The sequence below is a fragment of the Spermophilus citellus genome (assembly GCF_964194105.1).
Source record: "Spermophilus citellus genome assembly, chromosome: 18".
NCBI lineage: Eukaryota > Metazoa > Chordata > Mammalia > Rodentia > Sciuridae > Spermophilus > Spermophilus citellus.
This window is the reverse complement of record NC_138200.1, coordinates 17,945,685-17,965,826: the sequence shown is the minus strand read 5'-3', so window position 1 is coordinate 17,965,826 and position 20,142 is coordinate 17,945,685. Positions and strand designations below refer to the sequence as shown.

Here is a 20,142-nt window from a genome sequence, read left to right as displayed (position 1 = left end):
AGTCTTCCTGTTCTGAGCCCCTGGGCCTCCCTCCCTCCCTTATTTATTCCTGTTGCCTTCCAACCATCGTCTTGGAATAAAATGCCTGGTTCTTTTATTTTTCAAACTGGAGTGTCTGCTGTCCTTTCTCGCAGCCCGTGCATTGCAAGGGCCAATGTTAGATTGGTGTGTTACGGGAGCTTGCCAGAAAGTTGGTGAAGTAAATTTGTTTTCTGTTCTCTCCCTTCTTTCCCCACTTCAAAAGACCTGGAATTTATGTTGCAACAGCAAGAAATGAAAAGTTAAACAAAGTTGCCTCTCCTCAGAATCTTGGTGTGTATCAATTGAAAACTCTGGAGCCCTCTACACTAAGCTCCATCTCCAGCCCTATTTATTTTTATTTTATTATTTTATTTTTATTTTGAGACAGGGTCTCTGTAGGTTGCCTAGGCTGTCTTTGAATTTGGGAACCTCCATCTCAGCCTCCTTAGTATCTGGGGTTATAGATGAGCACCACTGTATCCAGCTCTTTGGAGTCTTCCTAAAACAGGGGTCATAAACTCTATTGCCTAATAAAACGTCTCATAGTAAGATTCAGGGACTCCTTCCAGGGCTCCATGAGGTGGAAACTACTAAGACGTTATTTGCCATTTTTCACTCTCCAAAGTGTACAGTGTTGTGTTTGCAAGGCTCTGTGACATGATGACATCATTGCTGATAGCTGACGGCTTGTGTGCTTGTATATCTCGAGCTCCAAAATCTATCAACTACAATTTCTATTACATTAAGCAACTACAGCTTTAATGTACAAAAACTTAAAACAAAATCTCTCTGAGATTCTTAAAACTTTTTTTAGAAGAGTTCAAAGATCCTGATACTGGGCTGGGGATGTGGCTCAAGCAGTAGCGCGCTCGCCTGGGTTCGATCCTCAGCACCACATACCAACAAAGATGTTGTGTCCGCCGAGAACTAAAAAATAAATATTAAAAATTCTCTCTCTCTCTCTCTCTCTCTCTCTCTCTCTCTCTCTCTCTCTCTCTCCTCTCACTCTTTAAAAAAAAAAAAAAAAGATCCTGATACCAAAACATTTGAGAATCACTGACCATCGGGGATCAGAAAGGTACAGTAAGTGAGTGAGGAATGTTGGATTTGCTTTACGGGAGCATCTTAGGCTGTGTTCTCTCAATATGACACACTTTTCATGTGAAGCACATAGGAATACTGTTCACCTTTACAGTAATGAATTTCCCTGAGTCAGTCTCATTCTTATTGACCTAATTTTGGTAGAAAGAGATTATATCCCTCCCTCATAAGATTACAACAGCTCTTGCAGGACGATAAAGTGCCTTGGCCCTTTGATAGGAAGGGTATTGACAGGAAGGAAGGCGGCCTGGGGCCCCCTTAAGGGGACCTTCAAAAGATGGCAACAAGACCCAAAAGCAGGCCAAAGTGAGAGAACTTCTGATTTCATCCAGAGGAGATGGATATTCTTATTTTTTAAATGAAATGTTCTGATTTTTTAAATATTGACAACTGGTGCGAGGGGGCAAAATTGTGACGTATGCAGTTGAGGGGAGAAATAAAGAATGTCCACACATTTCTGCCCTTTTCAATGCTTTATTCACTCAAATCACTCAATACCATTTCACTCTATAGGTTCTTAATCAAGAAAATGACAGTCCTTAATGCTGGGCACTGCCATAGACATAATCAGTTCACGGCAAACAATTCTAGATTAATTAATACACAGCAAACAATTCTCAGTTAATTCTAAGCACAGCAGACACACTGGATCATGACAGGCTAGTGACACACCTTCCCTCTGCGTGCTCAGTTCAAAAGTCTCAAGCCTCAGGCTTTCCGTCCAGCAGATGCACACTCACTCAGACCGCAGTGACCAGGTCCGGACCCAGGCAGGCTTCTCCTGGGTGGAGTGGACGACCGGTTGAGGAGAGGGCCGGAGGGAGAAGTTGCGGCTCTCTCCAGGGTCCAGACGAGGCGGTAGAGTTTGAGGGCGGTGAGGATCACACAGAGGATCAGGAACGATGACAAGTGATGGGATGTCAGGTCCTCATCAGGCTCTCCAGCTCCAGTGCATCCTTGTTTCTGCTGGCTGAATCCCTGTTCATCAGCTCTATTACTTATACTAAATTTGAGGGCTTTTGACCCCCCTTTCAATCCTTATCAGCTACCACCAGATTTCTCCATGACGTCATTTACCCTGGGGTCAGAAACATCTGGTCTGGTGGTCTCCACCCTGATCTTCTGGCCTCTCCCTCTTATCAGGGGAGGACAGCCTGCCAGGGGCTTCACTGTTTATCAGGGTGGGGGGAAGTGACCTGTCTGAGGCCACACTGGAGGGCTCTGTGGGTGTGCCTGGGGAGACTGCAGGTTTCAAACTGGAGTTTTTAAAATGGAGTTGCTTAGGCTCAGGCCTAGGGCCATCCTCACAACAACTGATTAAAAGAACCTTTTTCTTTTTTTTTAAATCAACACTCTGTAAGCCAAACTAAACCCAACCGGGAGCAGGGCAGCCCTGTATATTACCAACTTTTTTGCCTTCTGCCTTAGAAGCCATCAGAGGCTGGACAGGGGGAAGATGAAGGGATGGAGGACCCCAGAGGGCCAAGGTCATCACTCCTATTTCTTGTAACCTTGTCATTTCTGCTTCACTAACTTCTCAGGTAAGCGTAACCCAACAGACACTAAAACCACAAGCCCTGATCCAGTTGAAAGCAGAATAGAGCATGTGCAGTACCATGAACAGCGGACATTCCGCCTGCGTGCTCAGTTCAAAAGTCTCAAGCAGCACGCCTTCTGTCCCACCCACCCTAATTAGAATGCCCAAATCTCCAAGCCCCACCCCCTCAGAAAATGGGAGCATCCAATAAGCTCCTCCCCATGGCCTGACCCCCATCCTGCCCCTCAAGCCTCCCCTTCCCCTCCTGCTAAGGTCAAGGCTATAACCTATGAGTACCCCAGGAGAGTGGAAATGTCAAATAACACCCCCTCTCCTGGACAGTCCCATATCCCATATCTGCCAACAACTTGTCCTTGGAGAACTTGGGTCCTTCTGGTGGCCATATTGTCCAGGTCCCGGAGTTGCTCAACTCAGCTTCCTGAAGGAAGCCCGAAGGGCAGCGGGAGGAGCCTGCAGTCTTTCAGTCTCCTCAGAGCCACAGCCCGATGCCAGGTCTTCGCCCTTCTGCAAATGGCGTATGGGGAGGAGTATGGAGAGGCTGGAAACTGTCACAGACCTCCTAAGTGTAAAGGGTTTAGTACTCTTTTATGAGTATTGGTACTGAGAGAGTGAAGCCCTCCCCCACCTCTCTGATAAATACCTGGGAGGTGGGAAACCTGACTTTGCTAATTAAACTGAATGACACCCGCCCCCCTCCACACCCACCTCCCATACAGCTCCCTGCTCTTCTCTCACTTCCTGAGGCCGGTCTCCTGGGGTTCTATGGAGGTGAGAGGGTCTGAAGCAGAGGTATTCAATCCTCAGGGTGCCTCAGAGGGAATCTCCAGGGCCTAATAAAATGCAGGTTCCCCTGAGTTCCTCGTTCAACAGGTGAAGCTAGAGCCCGAGAACTTGTATTTCTCACAAGGTCACCCAGGCAGTGTCAGGGCCGCTGGCCCTAAGGCCACAACTTGAGGACCTTTGATGTGAAACTGTCAGGCTTGACTAAAAGACTAGTAAGTGCCTGTGGGTTGGATGAAGTCCCAGCCCCCCCTCCAGAGAACATTAGGGGAGGACAGTGACTGAGAGCCACACTCTACATGGAGATGAGTTTTCCTTGTTCTGCGTGACATTTTAGATAAAATTGCACTAATAACTACAAATTAGAGCACTTAAAAAATTATACTCTTATATGCTGAACCGTGCCCTCTCCCCCCAAATCATATGTTGAAGTCTTAAACCCTGGGCATCTCAGAATGTGACCTCAGTGGAAAGTAGTCTTGACTGAGGTAATCAAGTTAAAATGAAATCATTATGGTGGGTCCTGACCCAATCATCCTGGTTGAAAGGGAAAATTTGGACAGATATAGGTAGAACACCATGTGAACATGAAGACAGACATCTACAAACCAAGGAGAGAGACCCGGAACAGATCGTTCCCTTGTGACCCTCACAAGGAACTATCCTGCTGGGCGTGGTAGCACATGCTTGTAATCCTAGTGGCTGGGGAGGATCTCGAGTTCAAAGCCAGCCTCAACAACTTATCGAGGCCTTAAACATCTCAGTGAGACCCTGTCTCTAAATAAAATATTAAAAAGTCAGTGGTTAAACACCCCTGGGTTCAATCCCCAGTACCAAACCAAAAAACTATATTCGTATATCTAGGAACCATCCTGGCTAACCTTGATTTTGGAATTCAAGTATCCAAAACTGTGAGACAATACACTCTTTTTTAAAAAAAACCACTCAGTTTGTGGTGTTTTGTTACAGCAGCCCTAGCAAACTAATACACCTGCTTTCTTTCAAAACATCAGCTGATTTACCAGTTGGATCTGCCTGGCAGCTGGCCCCTTTGGAGAGGACACCTGCTCTCTGGTTCCATGGCCCCCTCCCCCAGCCTGTCACTCACTCTCATACCACCTGCCTCACTCCTGCACTGCTGAGGGCAATGGCAGATCTTGGCAATAATTAGCAGGATCCTGTGTGATACCCATGCCTGTGCGTCCTTTCCCTAGAAGCAGCCTTTATTTCATGCCCAGAGAGTCCCCAACTGCAACCCCAGAGGGTTGGTGTAGATGGATGGTGGTGACACATGAGTACCCCAGCATCTCTGTGTCCTCCCCTAAAGCCCAGGGACCAGGCCCTTCTCTTCTCCAGGACCCAGGCGTTCAAGCCCCACCCCACTTTCAATGGGCCATTGTCCCAGACTGGGAAAGGCACGGGCAGAGTCTGACATCATGAAGCCTGAGGTGGGGGTGGGACTCCCCCTCCCCCAGCCTTCCCTGACTCCTCGCTCTGCTCTGGGTCTGAGGGATTTCCCCGCCCCTCACCCTCACCCCCACCCCGGGTTCTCCCGTGGGAGAGAGGACCCTCCCCGCACCTCCCCAGAGCTCTGGCCACCACAGAGCAGCTGACCTACTTGTATCAAACCTCCGCTGCTCTTAATCAGACCACCTCCTTCCTGTGCGCCTGCCCGCCTTGTAAAGGTCACCACCCAGGGCAGGGCCCCGGGGGGCCTCAGGACCACTGTGGAACCTGCACACAGAGGGACTTCATGCCCAGTCCTCCTCGCACCACACACTGTTCTGAGGACACAGGGTGCAGAAGGCCACTGAGATCCTGCCCTGGGAGGTCGAGGCTGGCCCAGTAAGCAGAGGACGAGCCACAGCTCCAGCCCCAGGTGCCTCGAGTCCCATGGGAGGAAAGGACGGCATTTAAACGGAGGGGCAGGTAAGGAAGGCCTCGGAGAAGTGGTGTCCACGCCACGCTCCGTGCTGAGGATGAGCGGGCTGTGGCCAGGGCAGTGTGGGCAGTGGGGTGAGATGGTGACCGCTTTCCAGGAAGGAGGAGCGACACTTGCGGATAGCCCTGAGTCCAAAGGGGTCACGGGGTATTCGAGGAATGTGTTCGGTCACCCACTGGGTGTTCATCAATAAGAAGGGACACACTCAGAATAATGTAAAGAGGGCGTGTCCTCATGCCAAGAGGCAGGTCACACCTAAGGTCATTTGCACAGCAAGAGCCAAGAAGAGAATAGAGCCGGAGGGCAGAGGACGGAGGGGAAGTGACGGAGACAAGGCAGAGGTGACCCTGAAGCTGAGGGCAGGAAGGACCTATCTCCTCTTCCTCCTGCTCACTCTGGCTTCTGCTGGCCTCTTGGTACCGGTGTCACACCTAACGTTGCCACAGCTTCCTGAGGACAATGCCTCTGTTCCTCAGCTTGGGACTTCCATAGAGAAGAGACTGTCCACCAGCAGGGACTCAGAATTGGGGTGCACAGTGATGAAGGAGGGGGAAGGAGTGAGGCAGCCCCCCACCCCTTCAGGAAGGAGCTAGTAGAACCCAGGCGTCAGGCCGCCCAGTCCCAGCCCTAGTGACAAGGGCCCCTTTGTGCCCCCCTCCCTCAGGGGCAGGGAGGAGCTGGGCCCTGGAGGCAGGCGGCCCCTGGCACCCAGGGGGGAGGGGAGAGGCTGGCCAGTGGGGGCCTAGACCCTGGGAAGCCAGGGGACTGTGAGCTGGGCCGGTGGAGCCGAGGGTGCAGAAGCAGCTTCCAAGTGAGTACCTCGAGGGCCAGGGCACGGGCGGGGCACAGCACCCTGGGGAGCTGAGAGGACGGGCAGCACCCAAAGCATGTGCAAGGTGAGGTGCTATGGGCGATGGAGGGTCACTGTGAAGGGCCACTAATTCAGGCGGGGGCAGTTGCTTGGGACTGCTTTGGGAATGTGTTGGGCCCACAGTGGGGACAGCGATGGGGTTTGGGGCTGAGACCAAAAAAGAAAGTGCAAGAGACCCTCCTCAGCACCCCTGGTGGCTGGAAGTTCTGCAACAGTGGTTCTCCTGGGGCCCCCAAGCTAGGGACACATGAGGTGGCCATGGTCTGGGGAGGGCAAAGGACAGAAGGATGCCCAAGTGATCAGACACCTGCATGCGGTCATCTGGTAGTGGGGGAGGACAGCAGGCTGTGAAAGAGCAAGTTCTAATATCTGGCTGCACAGCAGGTGTGTGTGTGTGTGTGTGTGTGTGAGAGAGAGAGAGAGAGAGAGAGAGAGAGAGACTACACCTCGCCTATCAGTCTACATCAGTGTTTCCAACTTTTTTCATTATACCTCACTAAACAACTTTTTGCATAACTTTTTCCTATGTCGATCCCTCCTCTGAAAGTTTAACCTGCAGATGTGCTGTCTGCCTGTGAATGCATGTGGGTCTTTAGAGATCCATCGGCCATTGTCACGGCCAAGATGGTCTGGTTCCCCGCCTAAGACCAGTGTTCGCATTCCTTGAGAAATGGTCTTCATGTTCATCTCACATATCTTCCCCGGACATGGCTGGTCCTCACCTGTGCCTGTCTCCTGACACAGGTGCAAGGGCCATATCTGCCATGGCTATGAGTCTGGGTGGACCCCTTTAGGGTTACACCTCAGCGTGTGCATGTCTGTCCTTGTGTCTTGTGAGCAGAGCCGGGTGTGTGTGTGTGTGTGTGTGTGTGTGTGTGTACCTGGAGTCCAGGCCCAGGTCTGTCCAGGTGTGGGGGCACAGGAGGGAGGGCAGCCTGGAGAGCTGCAATGGCATGGTGTGATTGGAGGCACATCAGTGTGGACACAGGGGTCACGGTGCCCACGTCCTCAGGAGTCTGTCGGGCGAGCCTGCTCCTGCTGGCCGTCACATTTCTTACCAGCGCTTGCCTGTGTCTGTGCATGAGTCTGTGTCCGTGGGAAGAGGGCAGCAAAGACTGGGAAAGCAGCCACTTGGAAATCCTGGCTCCAACCCCCAGGCGACCCACAGAGCAGCCGCGTGCCAGGGGCTCACTGACCCCTGGCCCTGCCTGGCCCCACTCAGAGCCCCGTCAGGAGAGTGTGACTCCCCTTCCCACCTACCCCAGGAGCCCCCCAGGATGAGGAACCCGCACCCTGAGGGAACAGGGCTCTTTTGTACTGGGCACTGGCCTCTGGTGAGGGTGGGGACACCAGGGCCGGCCGCGGGGTGGGAGAGGGCGGCAGGAATTCACGCGGCATGTTGGGAATGCTGATGCTGTGAAACCCCGTCATTGATGGGGCCGGGTCCCTGCCTGCCACCCTCAGGCCTCGGCGGTGGGACATCTGCTCCTTCACCCCACTCACCACACCCGCCTGTTCCCCCAGCCCGATGCTGTGGCTCCCATTCCTTCCCACAGTTCTCCCGCCTCCTCGGTTTGGGGGGAGGTGTAGCCTTAGAGTGGCTTGGAGACTGAGTGGGTGAGTCCCAGCATCTATAGCAGAAGAGGACACATGGGCAGACTTACGACAGGGCTCAACCCGCAGAAAGAAGGGGACAGTGGGTGCTTAGGCCCCCACCCCCTGGCACCTGTGTGACTCTTGTTCCAGGTTGGCGACTGGCAGCTTAAAGTGGAACTAGAAGATATCCCCAACTCAGGGAGACCGAGGTAAGGGACAGGTACCAACTTCCCTTTCCTCCTGGCTTGCCTGGCTTCTCCCTTTTCCGTGGCTGGCCCAGACTCAGCACTGTCCTTGGAGACCCCCAGGCACATAATCATGCTGAAGATCATTTATCAGTGTATCCCTACCACACAGAAACAAGGAACTTGGTGGCTGAGATCACAGATCTGCTGAGTGGCCTTAGGCAAGTTACTTAACCTCTCTGGATCTCAGTTATAAAACGAGGATAATAATTCTTCCTACATTGAAGAGATCAGAGGCGTTAATGTAGCAGAGTGAGGCACAGGCCTGGAACATGACCCGTTGTTATATAAGTATTTGTAATTAAAATAACAGCAGCAGCAGCAGCAGCAGCAGCGGCTCCTTCCTGAGGCCTTTCAAGAAGCTCCGCCTGTTACTTCCCTGGCCTCTAACCTGCCCCTCTCCCTCTCCAGCTGTGGCTCGCTCACTTGCCGCCCACAATGATATTCCTCACGGCTCTGCCCCTGTTTTGGATTATGATTTCAGGTAATGTCTTGGGGGGAGAGGGTGCTGGGGATCTTGAGCCTTGGTCTCAGGACCCCCAGGCCAGTGGCAGGTGATGGGAGCCGGAGGGGGTTATCTGGTAGGAAGTGTCCCTCAGCCTCAGCTGTCCTGCCTGCCTGCAGCCTCTCGAGGGGGTCACTGGAGTGCCTGGATGCCCTCGTCCATCTCCGCCTTCGAGGGCACCTGCGTCTCCATCCCCTGCCGCTTTGACTTCCCGGATGAGCTGCGGCCGGCTGTGGTGCACGGCGTCTGGTACTTCAACAGCCCCTACCCCAAGAACTACCCGCCCGTGGTCTTCAAGTCCCGCACCCAAGTCGTCCACGAGAGCTTCCAGGGCCGCAGTCGCCTCCTGGGGGACCTGGGCTTGCGCAACTGCACCCTCCTGCTCAGTACCCTCAGCCCAGAGCTGGGGGGCAAGTACTACTTCCGCGGGGACCTGGGGGGCTACAACCAGTACACCTTCTCAGAACACAGTGTCCTGGACATCATCAGTGAGTCCCCCAGGGGTCGTGCAGGCACCAGGGGGTTGGGGACAGCGCTGGGCTGGGCAAGAGTGTGGGAGTCGGTCCTCCCCAGCATCCCTCCAGGGAGGTCTTTGGCAGATGCAGGAGGAATGGGTGGGGGTGCAGACCACATGGACTGCCCACATGACCCAGATGAGCAAAGCAGGACCCTAAATAGACTGGCTGCCCTCGGAGGAAAATGGTTGCTCTTACTCATCTAGAAACATCTGGAAGTAAAGGAAGTGGGGCCCAGGGGTCAGGGGCAACCTCTTTGGATCGATGCTTTAACTGGGTGGTCTTGGGCATGTTTTCTAACTTCCCTGGGACTTGGTTTGCTCTTCTGTAAAAGAGAGATAAGAACAGCACTTGCAGCCAATGAGTGAATAGTTGTCAAGTGCCCCTGGCGGTGCCTGGCACCTGGTACCCTGCTCAGGCTAACAGAATGCAGGGCCACTACTGTCAGGCATTGTGAATTTTCAAGGGAAACCAAACTGTCAATTTTTCAGTGTAAACTCCTAATTCCTAAATATTGGTGCTGATTTAGATATACTTTTTAAAAAATCCTGGACCTGGGGTATAGCTAGTTGGTGTGAGACCCTGGGTTCCATCTCTAGCACCATAAAATTAAAAAAAAAATCCTGTAGGCCAAATAAAATGTGGCTAACTCCAGATTTGCCAATCAAAATAGAGCCTAATTTCAGGCAGTGCCACTGCCTAACTTATGGACCGACTTATTACTTAGAGATCTAAGATTCAGATTCCCCAGTAACACGAGGTCTATACGGGGAGCTGGATTATAGCTCTGGTGTAGAAAGAGACCACATCGAACACACCACACAGTGTGCACATACTATATACACACATGACACATACACAAACTGCACACACCCCACACATACACAACGCACACACACAGGCGGGCAGGTCAATCAAAACAAGCATGGGGGCAACGCAAGGTTTCTTAGAGAATATACTTAGTGTCAACAGCACTGATGCTGACTGCAGGCGGCAGGGTTTGAAGCCCAGTTTCACCCTGTGCAAACTATGACCTCAGTTTCCTCCTTTGCAAAATGCGCAAAATAATAGCGTGAGCTTTTCGCATTGCTGGAGGGATGGGGTGAATTAAGCACCCACGGTGAGTATTCAGAACACTTTGTTGTTACTTCATTATTTATTGCACCCCATTGGGTCTGTGGAGGGCTTTGGGGTGACCAGGAGGAGGGAAGGTTATGGAGATTTCGGTATCCAGGGGCCCAGGTACCAGGAATGGAGTTGGACAAGGTGGGGAAGCCCCGGAGCCCAATGCTGTCTCTTGGACCCTCCTTTTCTTCACTTGGCCTAGACACCCCCAACATCGTGGTTCCCCCAGAAGTAGTGGCAGGCAAGGAAGTGGAGGTCAGCTGCATGGTGCCCGACAATTGCCCAGAGCTACGCCCAGAAATAAGCTGGCTGGGCCACGAGGGACTCGGGGAGCCGACCGTGCTGGGTCGGCTGCGCGAGGACGAGGGCACCTGGGTGCTGGTGTCGCTGCTACACTTCGTGCCCACCAGGGAGGCCAACGGACACAGGCTGGGCTGCCAGGCTGCCTTCCCCAACACCACCCTGCAGTTCGAGGGCTACGCCAGCCTGGACGTCAAGTGTGAGCCTGGGTGCGGGCCGGGGGGCGGGGCCGGGGGCGGGGCCGGGCGGGCCGGGCGGGGCCACGGCGGGGCGAGTCTGCAGCCCCCGCCCACCTGCTGACCCGCGGTGTCGGTTCAGACCCCCCCGTGATTGTGGAGATGAACTCTTCAGTGGAGGCCATCGAGGGCTCCCACGTCAGCCTGGTCTGTGGGGCCGACAGCAATCCCCCGCCACTGCTGACCTGGATGCGCGACGGAACGGTGCTCCGGGAAGCCGTGACTGAGATCTTGTACCTGGAGCTGGAGGAGGTGACTCCCGGGGAGGATGGCATCTATGCCTGCCTGGCAGAGAACGCCTATGGCCAGGACAACCGTACCGTGGAGCTCAGCGTCATGTGTGAGTCCCGGCCCTGTGCACCCCAGGCACCCACATACCTCAGCAGGGGACAGATAAGAGCCAAAGTGTTCACTCCAGGATCCCTGGGACCTGCCGTAAAAGTGGTGGTGGTCGAAGCCATGAGCCAGCCATAAACGTGGAGGGGAGGACTGCAGATCAAGGTGTTCTTTTGTTTTTCCCACAAGTGTCTATCTGGTGTGCTCCTGTTCTGCACCACTCTTATTTCAAGGACAAGACCGGAGGACACCCATTCTCTCCCTGCCACCTAGGAAAGCCCTTTAAATGGTTTCCTGGGGTCAGCCCTTGGCTGATGAGAGCAGATCTGGGCGTGTGTGTGTGTGTGTGTGTGTGTGTGTGTGTGTGTGCACGCGCTTGGAACGGATCTACCACTGATCTACACCCCAGCCCAGGAATCTGTGTTTTAATCTGTTAGTTTCAGGGGAAACCCAGCTCCATTGAGTGCACTGTATACTATGGGGAGCTGTCAGAACCGGTTCTTAGCAGTGAACCAAGCAGAGGCCATTCATTCATTCATTCATTCACAAATATTTATTGAGGCAAAGTGCCCAGGATTGGGGATAATAATGACAGCTGAAGCCAATGTTTACTCAGCACTTCCTGAGTGTTGACACGCATGCTCTTCCCCCAGGCATCCCCTGCCCACCTCCTCCTAGTCTCCCCAAGCCTTTTCTAGCTATCCTATTTTAAACCATGACTACACTGACTTTTCCTTTGTTTTTCCCCACACTTACCCTATTTTGTAAATATATTTGCTTATAGAGCATGTCCCCATGTGGACATTATTTAAGCTAGAACAATGCCTGTCACTCAGCAGATTGTCAGTGAATGCAGGATAATCACCCCTAGGAAGATGGAATTATTATTAAGCCCATTTTCCACATGAAAAAAGTGAGGACTGGGAATGCACATAGGTGGGAAGAGGTAGGTAGTGCCAGGAGCTACAGATAAGCACTCTGGCTGCAGAAGCACATTCTTATAAATTTATAAGACAGCCAGGATTGGGGTTACTGTACCATCCTGAGTGGTTGAATTAGCTTTATGGTGCTATGGTGAAAGTTGACTGGTAGGGGCAGCAGCACTGCCTGGTTTTTGACCATCGGTTCTCTGTCCTGTCCCCTAGATGCACCCTGGAAGCCGACTGTGAATGGGACAATGGTGGCTGTGGAGGGGGAGACAGTCTCCATCCTGTGCTCCACACAGAGCAACCCAGACCCTATTCTCACCATCTTCAAGGAGAAGCAGATCCTAGCCACGGTCATCTATGAGAGCCAGCTGCAGCTGGAGCTGCCCGCAGTCACGCCCGAGGATGATGGGGAGTACTGGTGTGTGGCTGAGAACCAGTATGGCCAGAGGGCCACCGCCTTCAACCTGTCTGTGGAGTGTGAGTACCCCTTCCACACACTGGTAGCCCTCACTCCCTTCACTTGTGATGGGTGGTACAGCCACCTGCCATAAAAGTTGGGGACACCTGGAGGGACACACACATTTCAGCCAGGGAAAGCTTTGTAGGTCCTCACCAGCAGATGAGGATGGGGGTGTCAAGGAAGCTGAATCCATAGCAAAAAAAATAAAAATCTCACCAGCTAATACTGTGTTCCCACCTGCCAGCGTGGAACTATGACCAAGGGAGGTTGCAGGGTCCTGGGGCGACTGCCCCTCTACATGAACTAGAACAGAGACTCCGTGGGTCATTCCTATGTACGAGATGCTGTTGGAAATACTGCCCAAGGACCCACTCATTTCATCTTCATGAGGGAGGTTCTATTATTTCCCCTAGTTTACAGAGAAGGAAACTGGGGCCCGGAGACGGAGACGTTATGCCACTTGCCCAAGGTCACATAGACAGCAAATGGCAGGATTTGAGATTCAAATCCAGGTGATCTGGTTCTACTCTTCTGTACTATCCAGAACGGACCTCATCCTGTGTTACTACATCAGAATACATGGACTGAGAAGTTGTTTTGTACTAAGGGCTGAGCGGCTCTGTGGGAGGTGGGTCACAGGTTTAGAAGACACCAAGCTTATTAACAGATACAGTGCAGCTTGAGTGGTGAGAGGGATGCTCATTAAAAAAAGCTACTGTCTTGGCAATGAAATGCATCCTTCCGTTGCAAACTAGGGCCTCTCCTGACCTCCTCTCTGCAGATAGCACCCTCTGCTCCCGCCTCCCCACCCCAGTCCATCACTGCAGCTTGTAGCAGCCAAGTCCCAGTTTCCATTCCCCTTGGGCAAGTAACTCCCTCTGGAGTGTCACTTCTGGGTTTCCATTCCCCTGCTTCCTCCTCAGCTTTGCTTGGCCTCTGGCGCAGGTCTCTCTGCACTTCACCTCAGGCTTCAGTGACTCCCTCTCTAACAGCCTCCTCCGCGTGAGTTTGTCAGTGAGATTCGACATGTAAAAGCGTTCAGTAGTGTCTGCCCCACAGTCTGTGCTCAGTATTCTGTTCGTGGCAGTAATTAGGACATAGTGGATAGGAACGATCGTGAAACACCATCTCCTGTGGTTAAGCCTTGGTCAGCAGCTCCTCTGTTGACCTATAATCCTGGGCACCATCCCCCCCATCACTGCCCCCTCTAACTTCCTCATGATTATAGCAGATGGCTGTACGGTGCTCTGCTTTCTCATATGTGCCATCCCGGGCCCAGTGTCCCTTCTGCTTCAGCGCCCTTTCCCCCATGCTGCCCCAAATCAGTAGTTCTTATATTTAAGGGCCGGAGAACCCTCTGAGAATCTGATAGAAGCCTCAGAGCAGACACACCCCTCCTGGGTCAGAAGAGGGGGCAGGACACTCTCCTTAAGGGCCTGCCCCGGGCCATGGAACCAGTTCTTCGCAGGCATTATCTTGCAAAGCAGATACACCTCATCATCATCCCCTTTAATTGAGGAGAAAATGAAAGGTCAGAATTCCCTGCGGCCATGTAGCCTTGGCCACAGAGCTAGGAAGGCGGTGGATGTCTAGGTCTTTAGAGTCCTGACAGCTGGCCTCCGCTCTTAGATCTTTGGCTGCTTCTCCTCCCTCTAGCCCTTGACACAGGAGGACTCACTGAATCTTGTTTTGAAAGCAAATGACCAAATTTGGAGCAAGAGGCCTTCAACCTACTGGAGGCAGGTGCAGGGCAGCAGTGGCCCTGTCCCCTGCCCCGCCTGCTGAGGTCCTCCTTCTTCACCAAGAACTCTGTAAACCGCTTGCCCCCAGATCCCTTCTGTCCATGCAGTCAGTGTCCCCATAGGGCATGTAGGAGGCAGTCACCTTTACTGAGTGCTTACAATATGCAGGAGACCTGTCTGAGCAAGGTGCCCATATTGACTGACTTCATTGTCACACCACACGCGTGGGGAGAGGGGACTGTTCTTCACCACAGCTTAATAGAAGGAAACTAAAGTTTTACTGGAGTCCCGGACCTGACAAAGTTGAGCAGACCTAGGGCAGAATCCCTGTTTTCCTTTTTTGATGCACAATCCCGGGCAAGTGACCTCAGCTTTGCTGAGTCTCAGATCCCTCCTCCATAAAAAGGTATGATCAATAGTAACAGTACCGCACTACAAGCAAGGCTTAGAGGACTAAGGGATTCATGTTGAGCCTCCCAGCACCTGATGAATCCTGTGCACTCTATATGTTCGTTTTCAATCTCTTTTCTCATCCACCTTTTACTGGGACACCAGCTTGGGTATTTGTCACGGGTTCCTGCAGCCGAAACCTGGCTCATGTGCTATCTCTAGGATGCTACTATCTACCTAACCTGAGTAGGACTCTTACAGTGCACTCATGCACCAATCTGCAGAGCCCCGAAGCCCTTGCAGGTTAAGGACCACAACCCCTCTTTGTACCCCTCTTCCCCTCTGGAAGGCCCAGGGAAGCTGGGTGACGTCACTTAGCCAGTAGATGGCAGAGCTGAGACTCAAGCCAAAGCCATGCCACCCCCAACTCCCCCATTCTTTGTTCTCCTTGGGATTTATACATCACATCAGGGTTTCATAGGTCTTACAGGTTCCCCGCAAAGCTACCAAGATACTGAGCACATGCCCTGGACTAAGGTGTTGGCCAGTGTCCCCCACAGATCAGGGTGGATGCTCCACCATGGGAGTGACAGCTGTGCTGGTTTTGGAAGGGTTTTGGAAGAGTTCAATCTCTATCATTTTAGATTGATTGCTTTTCATTTTCTCTGAGCTGTGTTGATGGGTCAGTAGTACAATGAGCATACTGCACGTTTGTCTAAATGGCATTTGGGGCCTTCTGTATTTACTTGGTAGACTGAGAGACAAGTGCATTGAGATTCTTATTGGAATTGTTCCTGGTGCAATCTATCTGCTCATGTGACTTCCTGGCCCACTCTTTTGTTGCTGGAAATTGAAAATTCATGGGGTCAGTGGACCAAGGGTCTTTTGCCTGCATGTAAGTGGATTTGGGACAGAATTCACAGGACCAGTGTTCAATCCAGATTAAGCAGAGGACAGTACCGATTCACCAAGGGGGATAAAGAACATGGTTTAAAAAGCAACATTCAATGTTCTCATATAATTTCATATTTTGAAAAATGAAACAATAAAAATTCCAATACAATATTTGTAATCAAATGGTAGCAAAGAAAAGCTCAACCAAATGGCTTGGGATGGATTTGGTATTTGGTGCTGGTGGCAAAGGGGAGCCCAATGAGAGGGAAGCAGGGGGATTCTGGGGGAGGAAACAGGTGGGAGTCATGTGATGGTTGGACTGAAAGCGGGCTGGAAGCCAGGAAGAAGGCAGGAGACTGGATCTGTGTGCAGGATTCTGGGGGCCGGGGAGAATCCAATAGCTCTTCCCTTCCAAGTGTCTGAGGGAGACACAGCAAGACCCAGTCTTGGAAACGAGAGAACAACCATAATCAGTATATAACCAGGTGGGGATGAGTGCCCGGAAGAAAACCTGAGCAAGGCAAGGGGTGAGTGATGAGTGTAATTTCCATGGTGGGTCAGAGAAGGAGCTGCCTCCCTCCTATGGAGGGAGGGAGATGGGCAGGTGTCCTAGGGACGTTCCAGGTAAAAGGAGGAACCACAGACCTGGGGATGGGAAGGTGCTCCATGGGTCTGAGAAACAGCAAGAAGGCCACTGTGACTTGCAAGGGAAGGGACCAAGGTAGAAAGGAAGGAGCCAGGGCAGGGAAGAGAGAGGGAGTGGTCAGGTCCCTGGGGTTTTGTAGACCAAATAATTGAGGTGTTTTGTTGTTGGTTTTTTTTTTTAATTTTGTGTTTTTTTGGCACTGGGGATTGAACTCAGGGGCACTCAGCCACTGAGCCACATCCCCAGCCCTATTTTGTATTTTATTTAGAGACAGAGTCTCACTGAGTTGCTTAGCCTCTAGCTTTTGCTGAGGCTGCCTTTGAACTTACAAATCCTCCTGCCTCAGCCTCCCTAGCTGCTGGGATTACAGGTGTGCACCTGGCCTGAATTGCGGTTTTATTCTAAGTGATCCAGGTAGCAGCTGGAAGAGGGCTTTGAGCAGGGAGTGCTCTGTTTATGTTTCATAAGATGAACAAAGTTAGAGATGGTGCAAGGGGGGAAGTCCAGTTCATCCCTGTGACATGTCTTGATCTGGCCCATTTTGAGGTTGGAGTTGCCCCCAAAGCAGTGGCAGGAGGACATCCTGAACCCTCCAGAGCTGGGGCCAGTGGGGTTCTAAAGGAAGAAGTTCTGAAGGCCAGGGTGGTCGGTCCAAAGCATTTATTAGAGAAACTCTCACACAGATGGTGGGGGGTCCCATGTCCTTGCCAAAGACAGCTAGAGAAAGGGACATTCTTCCTAGGGATCTCTGTCATGAGGGTGTTGGAATGTGGTGTTTATAAGAGGGTTGAAGGAACTCGGCTCAGGGCCGGGGCTGAATTGTTTTTCAGTGTTTTGAGGAACGACCTAAACATCTTTATCAGTGCCTGGGAACGTTCAAGGCCCTGGCCTAGGTTCAACTCTGCAGGGAAAACCTGCAGCTGGGCGGATCACACAGGGGTCAAGGCGCTCCGTGTTTCTTGGTCAAGACAGAGAAAAAGAGCAGGGAGAGCCAGGGATCCCACACACAGCTACCACCCCCACCAGTGGCCACCCTGGCCCTGCCCTCGGCCAAGGAGGCCTTTGAGGCCCAGCCCTGGGTGGGCTCCAGCCCACTCCGTCTTGGTCTTGACCCTGCAGTCGCCCCCATGATTCTCCTGGAGTCGCACTGTGCCGCGGCCCGTGACACGGTGCAGTGCCTGTGCGTGGTAAAGTCCAACCCAGAGCCGTCTGTGGCCTTCGAGCTGCCATCGCGCAACGTGACTGTGAACGAGACGGAGCGGGAATTCGTGTACTCAGAGCGCAGTGGCCTCCTGCTCACCAGCATCCTCACACTGCGGGGACAGGCCCAGGCCCCGCCCCGGGTCATCTGCACCGCCAGGAACCTCTACGGCACCAAGAGCCTGGAGCTGCCCTTCCAGGGAGCCCGTGAGTGCTGTGGCCTTGGGGGTGGGAGGCCCAGGAAGCAGAGGGCCCCTTTTAGATCCAGGCGCCCCCCTCTCCACCAAGGTTACTTGGATACGGATCAGTGGAGCGGATTAATAAAGTAGCACAAGCTACTGAGGAGCAGCTGCCCTGAGTCTGCCTGCTCTTCTCGAGCCCCTTCCTGAGCCCTCTAGCAATTTCTAAAGGGATCCTGCATAGAGCCGGGAGCCTCACGTCCGCCAGGCATTGCAAGGACGTGTCAATATTTTGACTCTCCCAACCTGTCTTTGGAGACCCCAAGTGTCCTCATTGCCACCAGCATCCCTGAGGGCACCTGGGTCTTCTCTGTCCTCAGACCGACTGATGTGGGCCAAGATTGGGCCAGTGGGAGCTGTGGTCGCCTTTGCTATTCTAATTGCCATCGTCTGCTACATCACCCAGACACGCAGGAAGTGAGTGCGGGGGCTGATAAGGGGAGGGGGAGGCTCCAGGGGATGGGAGCGGGAGGTGCAGCAGAGGCCGGGGTGGGCAGGGAGGGCAGCCCTGCGTGAGTGGGGAGGCAAGATTCTGCTCAGGGAGAGAGGGCTCCTGCCTTCGTGGGTCAGGGCCCAGCCTGGCTGAGCACTTGATGTGGATTACACAGGACCTGTCTGCCCAGCCTACAGGGATGGTCCCCTACCATCCCCAGCCAGGGAAGGCGCCCCAAGGCCGGGAAGGGTGGGCAGCTGTGAATGCAATGAAGGGCATTTGCTCTGGTAACAGAAAGAGAGTGTTGGGAGCCACCGTGGGGTCCCTTGGGCCAAAGTCTTAAGGTGGATGTGGGTGCGGAGAGCTCAGGGAGAGGGAGATCTGGGAGTGCCACGAGGGCTGACATGTCCTGCCCTGCAGAAAGAACTTGACAGAGAGCCCCAGCTTCTCCGCGGGAGACAACCCTCATGTCTTGTACAGCAGCGACTTCCGCATTTCTGGGGCACCGGAGAAGTACGAGGTGAGGACCAGAGCCCTGTGGCTCTAGGCTAGCCAGGGGACCTGGATGTCAGGGACTCTGAGGGCCTGAGCAAGGCCCGCGAGGCCAAGGGGCAGAGGGAGAGAGGAAGGAGTTGTGGAGGGCTGGGTTGGCTGGGAGGTGGGGAAGGGGGTGCCAGGCTGAGGCTGTGGGGGGACCATGAGGGACAGGGCTCAAGACAGCCCTTGCCCTGCCTGCCTGCCTGTGTCTATGACTGCCTTTCCTTCTCCAATAGTCCAGAGAGGTCTCTACCCTGCAATGTCACTAAGAGCCCCAGGAGGTAGGTTCCGGGGCCTCAGTGTGCCTCCCTCTGGGCCCTCCATGGTCCTGGGGTCGGCTTGCCTGTGTGTGTCCTGTCAGGCGTCTAAGGCAGTCTCTGGCTTAGTCTGGCCCTGCCCAGCAGCCCCGTCTACTCTTGCTGTTGCTGCTCCCTCCGTCTGTGGCTGCTGTCCCGTGTGTGTCCAGATACCTGGGGGGTGGGGGTACCCGGTGCAAAGCATCATGGGAAGATGAAGTCATACCCACAGGTCCTCCCAGATGGAGGAGGCAGACCACGCCAAATCCAAACGGGGGACTTTGGAAACTTCTGGAAAGGTGGGATCTGACTGAGTAGACTTCACCTGGAAAGGTGTTCTCGGTGGCAGCATGTGGCCCTGGAGTCCCTGTTGAAGAGGTTTCCTGGAGGAACGGACTTTGTAGGCCAGGTTCAAGCTCTGCAAAGAGAAGGTTGTGGTGTTAGGGACATCGGCACCTGCAAAGGCCCCAGAGTGGGACGTGGTGGCTGTGGGGCTCCGAGGGCTGGTGGTCCTTGAGAGAGGAGGCTCGTGCAGGGCTTTGGGGCTGAACTTGGGGACCGGGGAGGTGCCAACACTCTGTCATTTTTGCATCACTTACTGATGCAAAGGAAAAAGAGGGAGAGGACACTGCTGAGGGGTTGTCACCTCCCACAGAGCGAGAGACGCCTGGGATCTGAGAGGAGGCTGCTGGGCCTCCGGGGGGAGCCCCCAGAGCTGGACCTGACCTATTCCCACTCGGACCTGGGAAAGCGACCCACCAAGGACAGCTACACCCTGACGGAGGAGCTGGCGGAGTATGCGGAAATCCGCGTCAAGTGAGGGGCCGGGCAGCCCGTGAGCCAGCCGCCCTCAGGACCCTCACGGCCCCCCCTGGCTGTGGGCTCCCTTCCTCCTGAAAGCTGTGGGGGCTAGGACAGGAAGGGGCTGGGGCAGGTGACACTGAGGTCCTGGGGGCCTGGCCTCCCTCTCCTTCCTAGCTGCCCCCTCCCTGCCAGCACCCCACACCCACATTACAGCTCCCCTCTATCCTCTCTAACCTCATCTGTCTGGAGGGGAGCTCTGTCTGTCCATGTTATTTATTGCTGCCTCCCACCCCACCCCACCTGGTCTCCTGTCCCCACACCTGGCCCCTAGACCTGTATAAAAGGGACATGAAATAAATGCCCCAACACCGAATGTCTAGACCCTGATGATTTCTGACTTGTCTTTGGGGAGCCTGCCATCCTGCTGTTTCTGGAATGATC

General features: G+C 53.5%; 1 protein-coding gene across 4 annotated transcripts; it reads left to right on the top strand.

Annotated features, from left to right (window-relative positions):
• The first annotated feature begins 5,155 nt into the window (after window positions 1-5,155).
• MAG (myelin associated glycoprotein) lies at window positions 5,156-19,721 on the top strand. Of its 4 annotated transcripts, none has more exons than XM_081275089.1 (12): window positions 5,156-5,389; window positions 8,020-8,078; window positions 8,526-8,598; window positions 8,739-9,107; window positions 10,462-10,758; window positions 10,878-11,135; window positions 12,277-12,537; window positions 17,312-17,599; window positions 17,952-18,048; window positions 18,485-18,584; window positions 18,838-18,882; window positions 19,553-19,721. In XM_081275089.1, exons 3-11 carry the CDS (start codon window positions 8,553-8,555, stop codon window positions 18,868-18,870), a joined length of 1,749 nt encoding a protein of 582 aa, XP_081131215.1. In that variant the 5' UTR covers window positions 5,156-5,389; window positions 8,020-8,078; window positions 8,526-8,552; the 3' UTR covers window positions 18,871-18,882; window positions 19,553-19,721. The 4 variants fall into 4 exon arrangements, with proteins under 4 accessions (XP_081131215.1, XP_081131213.1, XP_081131214.1 ...); XM_081275087.1 differs by lacking the exon at window positions 5,156-5,389 and adding an exon at window positions 5,720-6,213; XM_081275088.1 differs by lacking the exon at window positions 5,156-5,389 and adding an exon at window positions 6,213-6,298.
• Window positions 19,722-20,142: the final 421 nt, after the last annotated feature.